Source organism: Mastacembelus armatus, chromosome 15, assembly GCF_900324485.2.
Source record: "Mastacembelus armatus chromosome 15, fMasArm1.2, whole genome shotgun sequence".
Classification (NCBI taxonomy): domain Eukaryota; kingdom Metazoa; phylum Chordata; class Actinopteri; order Synbranchiformes; family Mastacembelidae; genus Mastacembelus; species Mastacembelus armatus.
In genome coordinates this window covers 22,362,234-22,381,555 of record NC_046647.1, presented here as the reverse complement: position 1 = coordinate 22,381,555, position 19,322 = coordinate 22,362,234, and the positions used below count along the sequence as shown (strand labels likewise).

The window sequence follows — 19,322 nt, the reverse complement described above, 5'->3', positions numbered from 1 at the left end:
TTCAGATATGTCTTACTGTGATTGTCTTAAAATAAAAGATTTTAGCTGCTTAAATTTTAGTTTGACTATTAACATGTGATTCCTGTCACAAACAATATTAGTTTCCATTTTTCCAGTCAAAGAACCAGTGTCAACATCCCATAGCTCATCCTCACCATGTTCATACTGTTCATAGAGTACTATATGTGTACCATGTTTTCCATCACACATATGCCATTTACTCTCTGTAACGTACAAGTCAGATAACAACACATGCATTTGGAAAAAATCATATAACAGTTGTCACATAATTATTATTTTTATGGTTATTCCTTTAAAGTTAACAGTTTGGAAATGCTATAGAAAAATTCTCTTTTTTATATTATTGTTAAAAATAAAACATTTTTAGAAACTTTGAATGTAGTCGGTAATATAATTTTAATTTAAATGTAATTTATATACAATATAATTATAATAATCTAATATTGTTGGAATCATCAGACATAGTTTCTAAAAGTTCAGTGAATTTTCACAGTGCCGTTAATACGTCCTGACATCTACATGGAATAATCCATCTTCTAAATCCTCCCACTGTCTTCATGTATTTCGTGTGTGTGTGTGTGTGTGTGTGTGTGTGTGTGTGTGTGTGTGTGTGTGTGTGTGTGTGTGTGTGTGTGTGTGTGTGTGTGTGTGTGTGTGTGTGTGTGTGTGCGCGCGTGTGCTCCACCTCTCCTCATTATATTCCTGCAGTCATGATCTCGTGTCACTACTCTGTATTATCATTATTATTATTTATCAGGTGTTTTCATGGTTCACTGTTTTTCTTCATGGATTCTGTTGCACGTCCATCAGCCCCTTCAGTCATTCCTGAACTAACACCCGTTCCCTAATAAACCGTGTCAGAACCAATCAGAACACTCTGACCCATTCTGGTTTGTCTGTCCACATGTTGTACATGTTGTGCAGTTGTGTCTTCTCTACATATGCAGTGTGTTTTGTTGCATGTTGTGACCATCATTAGCATTTTGGTTATTCTGTCACTGTATCACTACTTTAACTCATGTTCTTCACCAAGTTTCATCCTGGGGCTTTGTTTCAATAGAGTACACCTACATTTTTGAGGATTCTTATTGTAGCGTGGTTTCACCTACATTTATAGAAACCATAAAGGCACTCAGATCTTTAGCCACTTCCATTTTTTGGCGGTAGAGTAGGAGCCTGCACCTGTGGCTGTTTCTGTAAAGAAGTTCATCCAGGTTTATGATCATTCAGACGAGATCACAGTAAAGACTTAGTCAAGACTACACTTAGCCACAGCATGTAAAATATTCAAACAAGCTCATTACAGTTTCTAATGAGTCTTGTGATAGCAGGCATGTTGGGAAGCTAAACAGACAGATTGGGCAGATGATTAATCCAACTTCATGACCCCCTTTAGGCTCCACTGATCTGAAATGAGTTTGGGGATTAAAGTCCATCTTAATCTGTACAGTGTCTGCTTCAGATCTACTTATGTCACAGAAGATCAAGACCATTTTTTAAAATCAAGGATTCTTGATAACATTTACAGTAAGATACTTCTGCTAGAACTGGTCCTTCACAAAACAGCCTTAAAGGGGGTCCAAACTTAGACTAGCTGTCAGGAAAATAAAGTTAGTTAAGCCCATCAATCTTCCTGTAAAAACTCCCACGATTGGTCTAGCTCTAAATAAAAGCTCCCAGGATCGGTCCAGGTCTCGCAGCCCTCCAGTTAAAGCTCCCAGGACTGGCCCAGCCTCTGAACTGTTCTCAAAACGAGCGTCCACCCTTCGTCCAGCAGCTGAAGAGCTCAGTAACGGGGTAATAAGCATCCGGTTGGAGTGGGTGTGGTGTGGAAAAATAAAATCTGTTTTGATACTAGGCCAATCGCATCCTCCCCTCACCAGTAATGATGCCCAGTAATGATTTCCAAGCAATTTTGTGGATAATTGTTTGAGATTTTAAGTGTTTTGTTTTTTCCTTCTTCCCATCTGCTAGCTCCTCCCCCTGTCTTCACACTGTCCACCATCTTGTGTGTGATGAGTGGTGTGATCCGTTATGCATGTCCTAAAAATTGGAATCGGTGTTTCAATCCAGCTGAGCTCACACAATTAAAAAGCCAAAAGTGAAGCATCGACAGGCTGATGGTGGAGTAGCTGCTAAGCTTAGCTCCTGTTGGGTTTCAGGCCAGGCAGTAGGTCAGAGGTCAGTTCTGCAGTCAGATCTAAGATGAATTTGGAAACTTCAGACTTTTTCAAATGCAACCAGACTTTTAACTCGAAATTGACTTTTGAAGTTTGTGTTTTTCCTCAGAGTTCAGTCTGATGAGTTGAAAGACTGGAATTCAGGGCGACACTCAGAGCAGCCATGTTACTGTGTTTACCTGAAAACGCATTTACTCGTTGCAAAACTGGCAACTAGGGAAATGGTGACAGGTGTGGTCTGAAGGCAGCGACTTACGTTCGGATGGGAGATATTTTAACAGGCTCCTGTCAGCAGATGTTTGGGCCATGGTAGATTCTTTGACTAACTTGGGACTTGGGATTCAAGACTTCCTTAAAACTCAGCTCAGGTTTTTAATCTGGTCTGATTTAGTTTAGTTTCACTTTGTGCTGAGTTTATTTGTTGTTGTCACTTCCTCTGGTAGTTTGTTTTAATCAGGTCCAACAGGATATCAGATAGATTAGATTAGTCGATTACATTCAGTGTTGCTGTTGTTTTGTGCCCTCTGTCTCTGTGGTGCATTAGGTTGTTCTGTACAGGAAGCTGTCAGCAGTTTTACTCAGTCATGACTGTGTTTCTCAAAGCATGACAGCTAAATGAGAAAGTAGAAATCAGGGGGTCTGATCAGTATCGTTTCTCCCCAGCCTGTGATTCTGCTCTGCATACTTCAGCTCTAATCCCTGATTTACAGCTTCTGTGTGTCTGAGAGGTCGTTTCTAAAAACGAGTGTGTGGGAGTCCAGCCATCCACCGTCCTCTCTGACGCTTCTCCATCTTTTTTCAGGATAACGAAGGCGAGGTGGTGAACGGAGTGTCAGAGCCCAGCCCCGCTGGGTCTCCGGGGGCGTCTCGCAAAGGCAAGGCCAGCCAGGCGGCGACCCTGCCGGCCAAAACCCAGCAGGACGCTCCCACGTCCCAGCTGGAGGGCTTCCTGCACCGCAAACATGAGTGGGAGGGTCATAACAAGAAGGCTTCGAGCAGGTAATATATTCAAAAACCTTTGTTGCCACACTGTGACCTGAGCACAGACAGTGGTTGTTATAATAATAATGTGTATGAGTGTGAAGACGCTGAGAAATGATGCCATACCTGGTGTGTCTCTGCAGGTCGTGGCACAACGTGTACTGTGTGATCAATCAGCAGGAGATGGGCTTCTATAAGGACCAGAAGAGCGCCAGTCAGGGCATTCCCTACCACAGCGAGATTCCCATCAGCCTGAAGGACGCCATCTGCGAGGTGGCGCTGGACTACAAGAAGAAGAAACACGTCTTTAAGCTCAAGTGAGTGTCACTATGATGGAAACTCTTTTGCTTCTAGTCTCACGTCTGCTTAGAACCACTCGACCTGCAGAACCTGGAGAGAACCTGTGAGTTCACTGTCGACAGGAGCCGCTAACAGCTAATTCTGTTCTAATGTTACCAGTTTACTCAAACCTAAAATTAGAAAAAGCTTAAAAAATGTTGACAGACTTCCTGTTTCAAGAATAACGAAGAATAACTGTGTTTATGCTGCACTGTCCGCGTCTGGTTTATAGGATTAAGGCTCAGAACATCCTGTCCATGTTTTTATACTCCTGGAACAGGAGATAAAACAGGAACACGTTGATGTTTTTGGGCAGAATCCTCAGCAGCCTGGCAGCTAATGTGATTTAACCAAAACTAGGAGCTAAAAGAGGCTCAATGGCTCAGTGGAGCTGCAGAGTCAGAGACTGTGAAGTGAGTCCTGAAAACTTTCTTTGACTATTCACACTGGTTCTTTTCTAATTCATGCTCTAACAGGATTACTGACGGAAACGAGTATCTCTTCCAAGCCAAAGACGACGTAAGTCCAACCTGCATCATTTTGGTTTTACTTCAGTATTTATTCTTCATTTTCATTTATTAGACCCTGTTTGTTCATTAATGAATGTATTGATCCCATTTTCATTCACACCATATTGATGTAATAAATAACATAATAAATAAACAACAGCTCAGTTATAAGCAGATCAATTTATTACTTACTGTACTGGGACCAGTGTTCCCATTAACGTCTCCCTCCCTGTCTCCTTCCCTCCTGCAGGAGGAGATGAACACGTGGATCTCGGCCATCACGGCGGCCGTGTCAGGCGACAGGTCGGAGGTCACGCCCAGCAGCCATAGCACGCCCGCCCCCGCCGCACGCGCCCAGACGCTGCCGGCCTCGGTCGCGGCGGCTGCCGAGTCCAGCCCGGGCAAACGAGAGAAAGACAAGGAGAAACGCTTCAGTCTGTTCAGCAAGAAGAAATAAACGCTCCTCCTCCTTCCTCCTCCTCCTCCTCCTCCCCCCTCAGGTGCTGTTTGGGGTCGCTCCTCATTATCGATCGATCTTTGGTCAAACGTGCTGAAGATGTTGTCAGTTGACCAAACTTTCGATTTAGATTCATCATATAGCAACTGATACTGTCATGACTAGAAACTAATAGTATTCAATTTACTCTGAAATCAATATTCTCTAACATGAAATTCTATCCATGTAATTCACATTTCAGCTCATTTAGCGGTCAGGACTCTGTCCTGCAGTTACAACATTAGCAGTTGCTATGTCAGAAAAAATCTCAAACAGCCACTTCCTCCTCTTTCTTCTTCCTCCTCCTCCTCCTCCTCTCTCAAAGCGTGACTCCAGCATGCCAGCTCCGAGCCAAAACTCTCCACTCTGTGCCTATCGACCGTCCGGTCCGGCTCAGAGCTGCAGAACAGCAGCAGCACCACCTGTGTCCTCTGTGTGGTTTTTGTAAGATACGGAGCAGGAACACGGATACAACAGATCTGGACGAAGGCAAAAAAAAAACCAACAACAACAAACGCTTCAGGCAGCTGCTGTCCTAAGAATGAAAACCAGAGTTTGCTGCTGAACAACAACACAATGTAGAGGAGTTCCCAGAATATTCCACTTTATTCTTCTTATTGCTGTTATTATTTGTGTTTTCCTTTCCTTCCCTGCTTCCTCTCCTCCCGGCTCTTCGTCGACTGCTGCCTTTTGTGGCTTGTGTTTATGCTCCCCAGCAGTCTCAGCTCTTTGCTTTGGTTTTTTTGAGAAGTGGTAGGTGGCTCCTGTCAGGGTCCCTCCTCAGTTTTTGCGAGGCCTCGTCTTTGCAAGATGACGTGTATCCCTGTGTAGTGGGGAACCTGAGACCACAGCGGGGTAAACCTCTGAAATTACACCCGTCCCATGTTTGTAGTCTGAGCTCAAACGTGCAGCGCCACAGAGTCGAGTGGGAAAAGTCCTAAAACACCTGGTCTGCCCCACGACGACGTGACGAGTCTGTGCACTGAGTAATTATAGGTTTCTGTTCATTAACTGTAATTAGCCAGTGTAAAGTAAATAATCACCATTGATCCCTGTTAGATTTAGGCGCAGTCTAATTCCTGCAGCATGGCAGTAATTCAGAGCGTTACCCTGCGGTGCTTTGACTGTGTGTATAACTTGTGTATAACAAACTGTTGAGATATAAACCTGTGTTTTAATTTGACCTGTTATTGCTACTAATACGACCGACCAACCGTAATAAGCTTCACTTTCTTTACTTAGGAACTTACTGATATAAACAGTCAAATCTGAATGAAGGAGTCCGAATAAATAAAGGAGAATGTGTAACTGCAACTAAGGTTTATTTTCTACTCTGAAACATGAACCTCTCCCCTCAGTTACTTGGAGTATCTTTCTGTTTGCTCATGTTTGTGTTTTCCGTTCTGTCCGAGGTTTTATTTAGTCCGACAAGTACGAAGACGTAGATGTGCTATAAAAATAACCAAACCTACTTTAAGCATCGTGTTAAGTGGAGCAGTTGGTTCTGAAAAACATTTACTGGACGTGAGTAATGTTGCAGAATAATGGTGGCTTGCTTGTTGGCTTCAGCACTGTTCTTTCCCACCAGTGACCTCAGAGTGAAGTCTGCTCCGTTGGCCTGTGGAAGCTCTTTAATGACAAACGAAGAAATTCACGCATCGTTTATTTCCATGTTAGTCCGTTTGCCTGATGTGCCAAAAGCTAAAACTCTTTCATTGGGTTGTGTGACCCAGTAGCACCCCCTATGGTTCTAGACCTCTGAGCTGCAGATTGGGTTTTGTAATTTGGGCATTAACCCTAAATTTGTTGCCGACTGATATCAGATCAGGTGTGATGACTGACTGAGCGCTCACAGGTCTCCAACTGAGCGAATTAGACCTTTAAACAGCCTGAGGGGAAGTTTCCGCCTCAGTCACAGCTTTTCTCTGCACGTTTCTAACTTTGTCATTAACCAGCTTCTCAACACCAGCAGGAAGGTGAAGGTGAAGGTGAAGGTGAAGGTGAAGCAGCAGAATGAGCTCAGAGGTGTGACAGGTGGGTGTTTGGGTGGAGGCTTCACTCTGAAATGTTTCCTTAACTTTTCTTTTTGCTGCCTTCCCTGGCCATTTGATAAGTATAGTGTGCATTTCTCTCACTGTAATCATAGATATCTTCATACTGCACAATCAACAATGCCACGATGGGGGTGGGCGGGGTCGGTTAGGGGTGGGCGGGGTTTGTAGGTGAGGTAGTCAGTGTGATGTGGACCAGGGTCACTGCTAGTTGGATCTGCACCCGTAGACTTCTCCCCATCTCTGTCACATATGTGCAAAAAGCCATTAAAATGCTTTTAAAACGAACCGAACAGACTCTGTTTGTTTTCTCCTGTGAAACAATCGGACACTTTGGATGACACCTGGGTTTGGTTTGGGTTGTGGAGCCTGCTGGACCAGTCACCCTCCTGCTGGGTCGACTAACAGCCCTTCACCTGGGACCAGAGACCTCTCATTTGGCCTCATCGGAGTCCAGACTGACTCAGGTCTAAAGTCTGTTCCCTGTTCTTCCTTCTGGCCTCCATCAGTCACAGTTTCTGCAGCAGTTGGACCACGAAGTCTCTTCCGATCAGCTGATGCTGAGATGTGTCCACTGATGCGGACTCTAATCCTCTGCAGCAGGGGACCTCATGGTCTTCCTGTCCTTGGCTAGTCCTCATCACACTTTTGATATGTAGGCTGTTTTCAGACTCCGGCAAACCCATATTTCACAACTCACCAGACTCATCTCCGAGCTGTGGAACTTTTCTGTCACAGATTTTAGTTTAATTAATCAAGCTGAGGTCAGTCCAGGTTTGTCCACACTTACTGCCCCATTTGTTAAGGTTTAAAGAAATCTCAGACACATACCTGAAGACCTGGAAAAATAAAAACTCTATCTGCACAGACCAATATGATTAGAAATGAAATGAGTGGGTGAACCTTTAGTCCACTGTCACACCTCATCACTGCTCAAACAGGCTGTTTACTGGGGACTTGGCAGAAATGAGCCATTCAAAAGTACGGTGACCAGCTGGTTTGAGACTAAGGCGAGGGTGAGGGTAGGGCGAGGCGAGGCGGGTGGTGCTAATGGGTGGAGTTAGGGTGGGTCTGCAGGAAAGGAAGTGATGGGAACAGGCTGAGTGTTGCTCAGCAGGGATTTACAAACTCCTCAACAGACTGTTCTACTTTGTTTCTCACATGTTTCCACTGGGTTTGTGATTGTCCAGTGTGATACTTGGAGACGACACTGAGTGTTTGTGTAATAACAGTGTGTGACCCCTCAGTCCGCCGCCTCCTTCAGCTTCAGTGTCTGGACCACAACTCTGTTTGTTAGAAACACTCTGAAACCCTGAACTAAAACTCTTGGCTCTGCACTTTGACTCAACCTACTTCTTCATTTTGGCCACAAGATGGCACAAGACGACCAGCAGCCTCCGAGAGCCGGACGCCTTTCTGCTGTTTATTCTGCTCTAGGAGAGTTTATTTGGTGCTGAACACTTGTAGAACTCTTTTATGTACTCGAAGCACTTTTAGACACACTCATACACCACCAGGGCAACTCAGGACTCCTTAGCCGCCCACAGCTCAGACAGTAACGTTCAGCTTTTCCTGAGACGGGTCAGGTGGAGACTTTATGTTGAGCTCACACACTCTGGGAGCAGTAAAGTTTCCTCTACAGCTCTGTCAGGTCCAATCACCACATCTGAGGTCAACATAAAACCAGCCCACACAGTCGCTCCCTTGTCTAATGAAACTCATCTGATCTTCTGATGGCATCAGTTTCCATCAGTCAGCAGCAACTACACAATAAAAATACATCACGGTACAAATCCTCTGGTGCAGGTACAAATACTGTGTTTAGAAGTACAAGGGTTTTTGTATCAAAGTGTCTGTACAGATATAAACTCAGCCGTCAGTGTTTGTGGATCATGGAACGTGTATTTTAATTACTTCATACACTGTGTGTAACAGTACAAGTATATATTTTAAAGCTTCATCTGTAGTAGTTCTTCATTCACAAATCTACCACAACCAAACCGATAAGACCTAAGAAGCTTTGATCAGTAGATTAAAATAAATGAGCAGATTCATGCTGCAGCTGGATGTTAATTAACTTTCTGCTCTAATTATATGTCATTTATTTATTAATATCATATAATGAATCTGTGTCATGTGTCAAATAAAATATGTCGATATGTGTTTTTACATTTTTTAGATTTTATTTTTAACAGACAGCCACTTCACTGGTGATTATTATTATTATTAATAATCATATTTTCTCCTAATGTTTCTGCAGATGCTCTGACTTCAGCACCGCGGACAGCTCTTCCGTCTCTGCTGCTGGTATTTGTAGTTTTTTATTCCTCTCATTTCCTCGATGGAAAAAAAATGGATGATTTTAGGCAACCAAAAAACACAGCATCCCAGCATCCTTTGTGGCCGTGCGTCCTCTCCAGCGGAGTCGGGGTGTTTTCTCCCCGTGCGTCGTGGTTTCCTCCCGAGTCCGAGCTGCGACAAGTGCGTGGCAAAACCCCGCAAATGCACCGGAAGGGCGAAGATATGCCCTTCAAAATAAAATCCGGATTTCGCGGCTTTTCTATAACTGATCCCATAGGAGACTAAGTTTAATTTCTCCAACATGTGCTAGTTGTGGCTAAATGGATGGCATGTGAGAATATTTAATAGTTTGCAACCCAAGTATTAAAACCATTGACAATATATAGATAACGGGAACGAAATGAAGGGGCTACATAGTCCTGGTTCACTGTTATGTTTCAGTTGTGTTTCTTTGACCTTTGCTTTTTGGTCAATATCTTTGCTCTTGGCTCAAATCATGAAGCGGACCGTGGTTGGGTCTGAAGGGTTCAGACTCCTCACAGTACAGCACCTGGTTCAACGGGCTTTTATTTTGTAGGTTCCACACCGGAAACGCCCTGTAGCGATCTGCGCTGTCTTCACGCTTCTGCTCGTCAGTCCGAAAACCAGCGAGCAAACATCACAGTGCTGGGACTCGGCGGTCAGGGAGGGTCTCCCGTCCGGTGTACTCAGTCCGTCTGTGCGCCTGCTGGCCGGTCCGTCTGCCTGTGGGTGGAGGGCGCAGCTGCAGCTGGAGGATGCTCTCCTCCGGCCGGGAATCAGGACTTTCCTCTCCGTCATCCGGCCGGGATGCTGCGGTGTGAACCCGGGGCTTCTCCCCGCCTCTGCCCGCTGAAGTTGGATCATCTGCGCGGATTAAACATCGGGTTTGTGGCTCCGTGTCTCTTCGGCTCCGTCCGGAACTGCCCGATCATTAATCCGCTTCTTTAATTTCGAGAGTGCGGATTATCACGCACCCTGACTCCGGTGGATCTTACTCACGCACAGATTTGTGAATGAGCGCGCCGGGGTGATGTGAACATCCAAACGCATCCGTGCGGCAGGAGCCAGGGCTGCGCCGAGGTCCGGGATTAGTGTGAGGACGGATTATATTTTCCTGGAGCACAAACTGCGTGTCCGTTTGCTGCGTCAGGATATTCTCACTGTTTCTCCTGCTCCGCTCTTTGTTTTTAAATTTGGGAAAAGTAAAAGTGTCTGAAGGTGGAGTCCAACAGGGACAATATCCAGGCGGGGGCAAAAACTGCAGTAAAACCATCATAAATACAAGAAGACTGAGTGGTATTTCTAAAGTCTCGCTCTGGACTGAGACCAGACGACAATAAAACACGGTCTGTCCCTTTAGGAGCAATAAAAAAACTGAAACTAAACAGAAAGTCTCTGTGGGAGATGATGATGATGATGATGATGATGATGATGATGATGATGATGAGCTCTGAAATAAGCCTAAAGCTCCAGGATCCGCTCTTTCTGCAGTAACATCCATCGTGAACTCGCAGCACAGACACTAAATAACAGACCAGAACTAAAATGACACCAAATGAACGAATGAATAAATATCAGTAAGTCAGAAATCTGCTCTTCTGCTCTGGAGGATCCTGGTCCAGAACACACGGACACGCTGCCCCGTCACATGAGCGAGCATGTCGGACCGGAGCGCCCCGGGCTGCCGGCTCCGGCTGGACTGGGTGTACGGGTACCGGGGCCACCAGTGCCGGAATAACCTGTACTACACGGCGGGGAAGGAGGTGGTGTACTTCGTGGCCGGAGTGGGCGTGGTCTACAACACCAGAGAGCACAGCCAGAGGTTTTACCTGGGACACAACGATGACATCATCAGGTGAGTGTGACGCAACACCTGGACACCTAAAGCGGGTTTATGTGAGGGCATTCAGAGAAGACTGGTCCTGACTGTGGCAGCAGAGGAAAGGGGTCAGGGGGTGCAGATAGGTCCCGGAAGATGACTGGCATTTGTCGTAATGGCTCGCAGTTGTATGTCTGTAGCTGTGTAGCAGTCGCTTTGGTCCAGGTCCAAAGCAGGTCTGGGTAAAAACCAGTTGGTCCGGGTCTAAAGGTGTCTGGTGCTGGTAAAATGGCCTGTGGAACATCTGTATTACCTTCATAGGGATGCCCAGCTGTGCCTGAGGCAGCTGGACTCATGTTAGGTTCTGGGTCCACTCCTCTTACTCGTCTTTTCATTTGGGTTTGAAGGTTTATCTTTTTGTGGCAGGGTTTTTATCTCTCCCACACAGTTTGGTTTATCCCCTGATTCAGCAGCTGAATCTAAACAGGCCCGTGCTGTGCCAGAAAACTGCTTTTCAGGCTTTGGATGCTGATATTTGCATGTGAGGTTCTTAAGGGTTTTCATCAGTGCAGCGAAAGTTAAGTGGATTTGGGTAATGAAGAAATGCTGATGTTTAAATCTGAGCAGCTGGCAGCGCTCACTGCTTCCCACACTTTGTCCGTCAGACGGACTTTGTCCTTTTCACGGAGTTTGTCCCATGAGCCTCGGGGAGAACCTGATCTGTCATTCAGCACGTAAACCACTCACATTAGTGCGTCCTCTCCGGTGTGTAAATCTGCCACGTGGCATCAGTCGTGACGTGTTGATGTGTGACAGGAGAAGGTCAGGGTGGACTCAAGTATCACAAAATCTCTTTCCTCTAGTATCTTTCCCTGAGCTTCACCAAGTGGAAATGAACCTAAACCAGATTCAAGATTGAAGAACCTCAAGTAAAAATAGTTAAACGTGAGGTTTAAAACTCAGAACCTGAAGTAAAAATACTTCAAAACTCAGACCCTGAAGTAAAAATACTTCAAAACTCAGACCCTGAAGTAAAAATACTTAAACACAAATAGCCGTACACAGATGCCAAAAACAAACTTTAAAGCCAGCAGCCACATACGTGCTACGTTCCAACCATCAGTAGATTGAAGATGACAGATTCATAAACCTGAAGCTGATGCTGATGCTTTGTTTGCCTGTAACATCTGCACCTGTCTGACCTGTTCAGTAGCTGCTCTACCACAGGGACCGATGGGTCCAGTAGCTGCTTTATGCTCTGTACTCTGTAATATTGACGCTCTTTGGTATTGTAATACAATTTCTATGGTAATATGAATATATGAAAATTACATTTCCTGTCTTCATCAGTGTCAGTGCAGCAAATCAACCTCATGGCCTGAACAATGAATTCTCATTAGCGTCACCTGCTGGTTGTAACGTAGCATGAACCACTGACCAGAGCAGGGTGACCATGTTTTTAAACACACACACATCGTGTTTATTGCTGCACTTTAAGCTCCTGCTCCTGCTCCTGCTCCTGCTCCTGCTCCTGCGGTTTGCATCCACCTTTCTCCTGCTCTGGATCAGTTAATGTAGGTCCAAGTTTATAATGGACCTAAACCAGACTGAACCAAATCTCAGCCACAGAGGTGCCAGGACAGAAAATCATTTCTGAGCTGTGACAGTTGTAGGTCGAAAGACAAAGTCTTCCTGCTGTTGTCTGCTCAGAAACTGCCCCTATGGGTCATTGTGGAAGGAAAACAACATTTGATTTGGCCTTTTATCAAAAACCTGTTGAAGTGGAAACACTCAGCTGACAGAAATGCAGAGTTCACGTCAACATTTTTACTGAGGAAAAAAAAACATGAATGTTATGTTTGAAACTTTACTTTTCTCAAAACCCTTAGAAAAACTGGTGTTTGTGTGTTTGGAAGATGAAACCATACGTGTCCTAATCACTCCTGATAATAATCTTTCAGATTTAATATGTGTTGAAATCATGTCATCTGGCAAACATGGAGGATATGTAAATGTGTCGTAAATCACATCGACTAGAAATAGAATAGAATAGAACAGAAATGTAACAAGTGAAGACACATTATTCATATATTTGCTGATATTTCCCACACAGCTTGAAGGCAGCATTATGCATTTTTACCACTGATATTATACAAATAACTAACACGAAATAAAGACAATAAACAGGACACAGACATTAAACACAGCCAAGATCTTTGTGTCTTATTTTAGCTGGTGACAGAGCCCAGTGTGTGTAGGTCCCAGATCTGATAAAAGGAGAAAACCTGGGGGTTCAGCTGAAATGAGTCTACACTGCAGGTTCATGAACGCATCTCCAGCTAAACACAGTGAGAGTATTATAGAGGGTATGGTTTCCTGTGGACTGGAACTAATTATCTGCTGTAAGTGTCTGAAAATAAGGAGAGTCTTTATCCCTGGATAAACCTGAGGAAGCAGCAGTTCAGTGAAAACCCAAACGTGGTCTGATATGGTAAAGATTTGCACGGACACACTTTAGCCTCCTTGGTGCATCAGGAGATTCTTCAAACAAAGCACATCACTTTTCTAATGCACCTCAGATTTGTGTTTGAGCCACATCACCCCCCCCCACAGCTGACTGAGGGTTACCGCGGTAAGTGAATGCATCACCGTCCACACAGCCCAAACATCCAAGTCTGTTTGTGGTCCAAGGTGTCAGGGGGCAGGAGTCCAGTATAAAACTGGCCTGTTCTGACCCAGTGCATCTCAGCAGCCTGTGCTTCATGGCACAGTTTCTTGTGAGGATTTTGAGATGGGGGTTTTGTGGTCGTCAGTCACCACAGCTTCTGATTCGCTCAGTGAAAAGGTTTCCTGCTGATCATGAGACGCTTGTTGACTTTACTTGTAACTTTCAGGGGATTTAAAATCATCAGTCATGCACTGTTGGGTTTATAATACTCAAACACCCCAGGATGGTTTCTTTCTAAGTGTATTTGCTGCTGCACAGCATCTGAACCAGGTTACTGTTGGCAAAGCGGATCCTGGACGTGGCCTGAGTTTGTCCAGTCTTTGCATTTTGAATGAAGGATTTAAGGAAATCAGAGCTGTGACGGAGCCACACAGGGATTTTCTCTGTTGATGAGAGGGAATTAGAGCGAGTGAGGAGGAAGATGAGGTCACTCATTCATCCCAACACGGTCCCACACACACAAACACACACACACACACACACAAACACACACCTGGCGTAGTGACCAACACTAAACAGCCTACGGATGAGTCATCAGTGCAGCAGGCATGTTTGGACAGTTTATACAGCAGCTGCAGCCTGCAGTGTGTGTGTGTGTGTGTGTGTGTGTGTGTGTGTGTGTGTGTGTGGCACTAATGCCTCAGCTGGCCATGCTGTCTGACAGGAGTGTTAGATTTGTGTTTGTGCCAAACCATCGCCCTCAGCTGACTGCAGGTTCACGGCTGTATCTGCAGAAACCAGAAGAAACGTGCTGCGTGTATTTAAAGACCAATAAATACTTTCTTCTTAATCAACAAAGTGCTTTATAGACATGAAAGCTCCACAGGCTAAAAATACAACTCAAGCAGTGAATGGCTGCTAAAACAGATGAAGTCAAAGGTGTTTTTTCAAACCACTTCAGATCTCAGGGTGAAGGATTTTTTTCCTTTTACTCCATAAATAAAATTATTTGCATGAAAAACACATCAAAAGTATTTTTACATTAAAAAATGACAAACATTTTATGGTTCCAGCTTCTGAAATGTGGGACTTGATTTTAATCACTTTAATGTATTTTTAATCTTTTTAAGGTTTAAACGATCAGTCGGAGAAAGTCTGCTCTAATCATAATGTACTTTTCCCTCAAAGTTAGAAATAGTTTCCCTTATTTTTCCCAGTGGACAATCAGTATCATAATAATTTAATAACATGATGCACCATCAAGGACTTTTTTCTATATTGGTCATTTTAAATTTTAATGTTCACAGAACTTTGAGATTTCATTAAAACATATGAGTGAGTGAATAATATTAACCATAGAAAACACGTAGAGAGAGTGAAACAGGCTCCAGCATAAAGAAACTCCAACTGTCAGAGGAGCAGGGTCATGTGGTCGGTGATGGAGCAGCAGCCAATCAGCAACCTGCTCATCTTCAGCCATGTTTCTGTTTCTCGTTAGTAACGTCAGGCGGCTTGAAAACAGTCAGTAGCATCAGTTTGTGGTTTTGGTGGCTCGGTCTGATGCAGCACACCATCACGCTGTAATGGATGGAGGCGAGTTCTGGTCTCAGGTCAGGTCTGAGCACCTACAACCCTCCTCACTTGGTTCAGCCACAGCTGATTTAAAGCACACAGTGCTAAGTCCTGTGTAGCTGATTTGGCTCTTGGTTTATTATTGAGTACAAAAACCTGTGGACAATAAAAACACACACAGGAACCAGAAGTCGCTGTCAGATTATAGTGGTTGTTGTTCTTTTTTGTCTTGTCTAAGAGACGTAGGTCCAGTCCAAACTCTGGAGCAGACTTGATGAGCTACAGTTTATTAAAGCAAAGGCATAAAACACAGGAACATTCTGAGGATCAGGAAGGATTCATCTTGTGGTCCTCAGCGTCAGGTTTTTCCTTCCTGTCAACACTTTTTAAAAGTCAGACATTTCTGCAGCTACTTGTGCTGAAAGCTTTGACTTGTAACTCGTTTCTCCCTCGGCCTGATGGATTGCTGCGGTAATTGCAGGCTCCGTGTCGATGCATTAAATCCACGTTGAGTTTTTCTGAAAGGGATAGACCGGGTCTGTCTTTTTCTTTCATTGGCTCTTTCATGGCCGAGGCCTCCCGGGGGGGATCGCCCTTTATGTCCCTCTGCAGCAAAGCATCAGGCTGCCGCTGAATAGCAGCAATTATCGTCAGGCTGAACATGCAGTCAAGAGCTCAGGTCCAAACAGGAGTTCAAATGTTCTTCTTGGCTTTTGTTTTGGGGTTTAATGCTTCATGGAAGATCAGGGGTCAGAGGTTAATATGGTTTTATGATGATGCTGACGGAGCCGTCTCACTGTCTCCTCCTTCCATTACAAACCCGCTCCCATGTGGCAAAGCTTAATTCAGTTGATTTTACTTGTATAGCACCACAGCACAACACAGTCATCTCAAGGCGACACTTGGCGACAGTGGAGAGGACAAGCCGCTCGGCGCCGTCTGCACCTGCAGAAGCGGTACCTGCAGTTTTACTCCATATACTGAAGTTACCTGGGTTCGAAGCCACGATTCTCTTCTTCTCTGCTGAAAGTTCCCCCTTTGGGATGCTGCACATTTTTCCAGTCTCAGTGCGTCTGCTTTGTTTGATAATGTTCATCTATCCTCAAGATGCTGATAATGACTGGTAGAATTAGAGGGCTGCACCTGCTTTATATGGGGGGGAAACACACTCGAACCAGGCACTGTCTGTGTGTGTGTGTGTGTGTGTGTGTGTGTAAAATGATGATTATACTGATGCAGCTGCATTAAACTCATCCCATCCAGCAGTCCTGTTCCTGTGACTGGCTGATGTTTAAGGAGGAAGAGGAGTCTCCCTCTTTGTGTTTCCTCTCCTGTCCTACTTCCTGCTGTGCCTGCAGGCTGAACCTGACCGACCAGCTGACACACACACACACACACACACACACACGCACACACGCACGCACACACACACCAAACCAAAGGACGCCATTGTGTTTGCTGTTGTGTAGTTTTGCGATGTTTCTGCTTGACTGGACAAAATAAACCAGTGGTGTGCTCTGCAGCTGATGGAGCACGAGTCCACCCTCAGAATTTTCTTCCTGCTTAGCCGAGAAAACACGTTTGTTGTAGTTAATACAACAGGGTTAAAGGTTATCAGTCTAACTCCACAAGATTCGATTCAAGGTTTCATATTACTCTACATAGTTTTCATAAATGCATTTGTTTGCTTGAAGGGATTAATGGATCAGTCCAATTAGCTCAGTCTGTCCCATTTTTCAACTGTGGCTCAGGTTCAATTTGCAGCAGAAACTGCAGCTTTGGTCTCAAATGGAGCCTTTTCTTTAAGGACTAATATCGAATGTTACCGTGTCAGACAGATTTTTTAACAACCTGAAGCAGTAACAGTGATGACGTGTTTTCTTCATCACTTTTCAGGACCTCAGCGCAGTGATCTCTGGTCGAACTCCGGTTTATTATGCAGCAGGCACTACAGGGTCTTTATCTCAGGATCAGTGACTTGGTGCCCAGTTTTGGATTAGTCCGCCATGTTAAAGTGAACTCAGGTGTGATCACTGTGACACTCATGATAAACCTTCAGAAATTTTCCTTTTGTTTTCTTGTGATACCAAGATATTGTAAATGAACCTGAATATCTCAGGGAAACAGGTTTAAAAAATAATAGCAAACACGGTTTGCAGCTTCCATATCCACCTGCTGAGTCTCAGCGTAGTGTTCCCTCAGTTTGAGCTCTGGGTTTGGTCTCCACCGCCTTCTTAGGGAAATCCCTGTCTCTTTAGCTGTTAAATGCTCCACTATGTTCACCAGCTGCTGAAACACTGAGACCCAAAACCAGGGAACCAGAAGCCTGAAACACTGAGGCCAAGAACCAGGGAACCAGAAGCCTTAAACACTGAACAGAGACTCGGTGTGAAGCTCAGTCTGGTCATTCTTTACAGATTCATCACTACCAGAGAAACCTTCCACACCCTCATAGTCTTATTGTTATGAACGTAGAGATTATAGGTTAAATTATTTCTTGTTTCTCTGCAGCGACACGTCAGCTTGCTTCCTTTGTCACGTGTCACTGATTTGAAGTTTTGGCCTTGAAAGCATCTGCAGAAGAGACATCTCCCAGTTCTCAGACTTGACTCCCACGCACACACATTTCTGTTTGTGTTTCCAGCTGCGGTGTTGAATATCTGCCGGATGCTGTGTTGACATACAGATTACCTGAGAGACGTGAAGCAGCAGGACCGACACACCAACTCACATCCAACAGGAGCTGACACACAAACACACAGCGACACACTGAGCTCTCTCTGTTTAACACTGATTACCATTTTTATTGGACAGGTTCAGATTCAAGTCTTCACATTAAATGGAAGGAACCGCTCCAGAGTTTTTGGGATTAACATTCAATCATATTACGGCTGACTCGTGTCCAAATCCCGTCATAATGTATGTTTAATATTAATATTAATTGTTTTGATTCCTTCTTTGTAGACAAACTGCAGGGACGTCGTGACACAGTGAAAATGCAGGTTTTGTGTTGCAGACATTATGTTTGTTGGGTTATTCAGCAGCAGTAGAAGTAGCCTATATGTGCTCATGTACATATACTACATGTAGTACATGGAGTACATGTTGCACATGTAGTTTGTGGATTAAAACTACAGAGATGGGGCAGGTTTGTCGTAGTTTTTCTAAAACCCTATAATGCACCACATTTCTCCTGTGATGTAAATTACAGATGTTAGTTCTGGTTGGAGGCGCGTTGAACTCGATGCATCCGTTAACACGGACCCACAGGCTCCTCGTCCTCATCAGCAACCACAAAACCAACCAGTGGAGCCAGAAGTGCCGATGCTGAGCTGAGACTAATCCACAGAGACACCCCCGGGCATGGACTGAGTCTGTCTGGGCCCCTGAAGGTGGCGAGTCTTCTGAAGCGCAGCACAGCTCATTTCCTGCTCACTAGGGGAGGGCGTTATGCTAACTGGCTAAGCTGATAAAGAAGGGAGCTTAATGTGTAATGGTTGTTGGCGCTGTTGGCGGCCAGGCTGGTAGCCAGAGAGGAGGCCGAGCGGTCAGTGATGCGTTCACTGTCAGAAGGACCCTGCCGGCTGTGCTTTCAGGCTGAAGGAAGATGTGTGAAGGGAAGTTCTGGTTTTCTTTGGCTGAGTTTGAAGTTAAGATCCTGGCAGCATTCGTGCTAATCTGGACGCCTGCACCCACTGTCTAACATTTCACCTTCAGGATGCAGTGTTTTATGAATTTTTCTTAGCTCAGGCTTTGCAATATTTCAGATTTTAATTACTTTTCCAGTGAGTTTTATGTTAGCACCGTCTGAGACCAAATACTACTGTTTGAAAACGCTTCCAGTCAGGACCAAATCCCACCTGTGTGAACGGTTTTTATTGGCTGATGGTGGGTTCAGTCCAGCTCTCTGGCCTCAGGCTGTGGTGTTCAGCCCATTACATCTTGGCAGACTGTCCATGCTTGTTTATTTATTAGGTTTCCCTGAGAGAAAATAACTATTAGACGCTACATGTGAAGACAAACCTGGAAACCTGGACTCAGATTCCTGCTTCATGTGAGGCGTATGTTTGCTGCTGAACTGTCTCAGCTACGATCAAGAGCCACTAAGGACCTGATCCTGCACAGTGGACGAGACTTGTTGTTTGTGCTGAGTTGTGCTAGACAAAAATATTCCTCCGCTCTTTCTTCTTCTTGTCGTTTAATCTTTCACTCCTGCTCCGTGTGCTGGCCCATCAGCGCCTACAGCAGCAGATCAGGGTGAAACCTGAACACGTAGACACCGTTTGGGATTTTAGTTCTAATAATTAAAGCTAATTTCCGCTGAACAGTAAGAACCCACAAGACTTTGGACTGAGCACAAAAAG

At 44.7% G+C, this 19,322-nt stretch overlaps 2 protein-coding genes across 3 annotated transcripts in view; both read left to right on the top strand.

The window, feature by feature from the left end:
- Positions 1–4,777, top strand: part of LOC113131730 (spectrin beta chain, non-erythrocytic 1) — a 73,574-nt gene extending 68,797 nt beyond the window's left edge. The window contains exons 40-43 of one of the 2 annotated variants that reach the window (XM_026309318.1): positions 3,004–3,200; positions 3,326–3,499; positions 3,998–4,040; positions 4,281–4,777. In XM_026309318.1, the coding sequence (XP_026165103.1) occupies positions 3,004–3,200; positions 3,326–3,499; positions 3,998–4,040; positions 4,281–4,487 (621 nt within the window). In that variant the 3' untranslated portion in view covers positions 4,488–4,777. The remainder of the gene's footprint in view (positions 1–3,003; positions 3,201–3,325; positions 3,500–3,997; positions 4,041–4,280) is intronic. The other variant, XM_026309320.1, reaches the window with a different exon arrangement.
- A 5,780-nt stretch (positions 4,778–10,557) lies between these two features.
- Positions 10,558–19,322, top strand: part of LOC113131731 (EMAP like 6) — a 46,137-nt gene continuing 37,372 nt past the window's right edge. Inside the window, 1 exon segment of the mRNA XM_026309321.1 lies at positions 10,558–10,754. Coding sequence (XP_026165106.1) covers positions 10,558–10,754 — 197 coding nt within the window.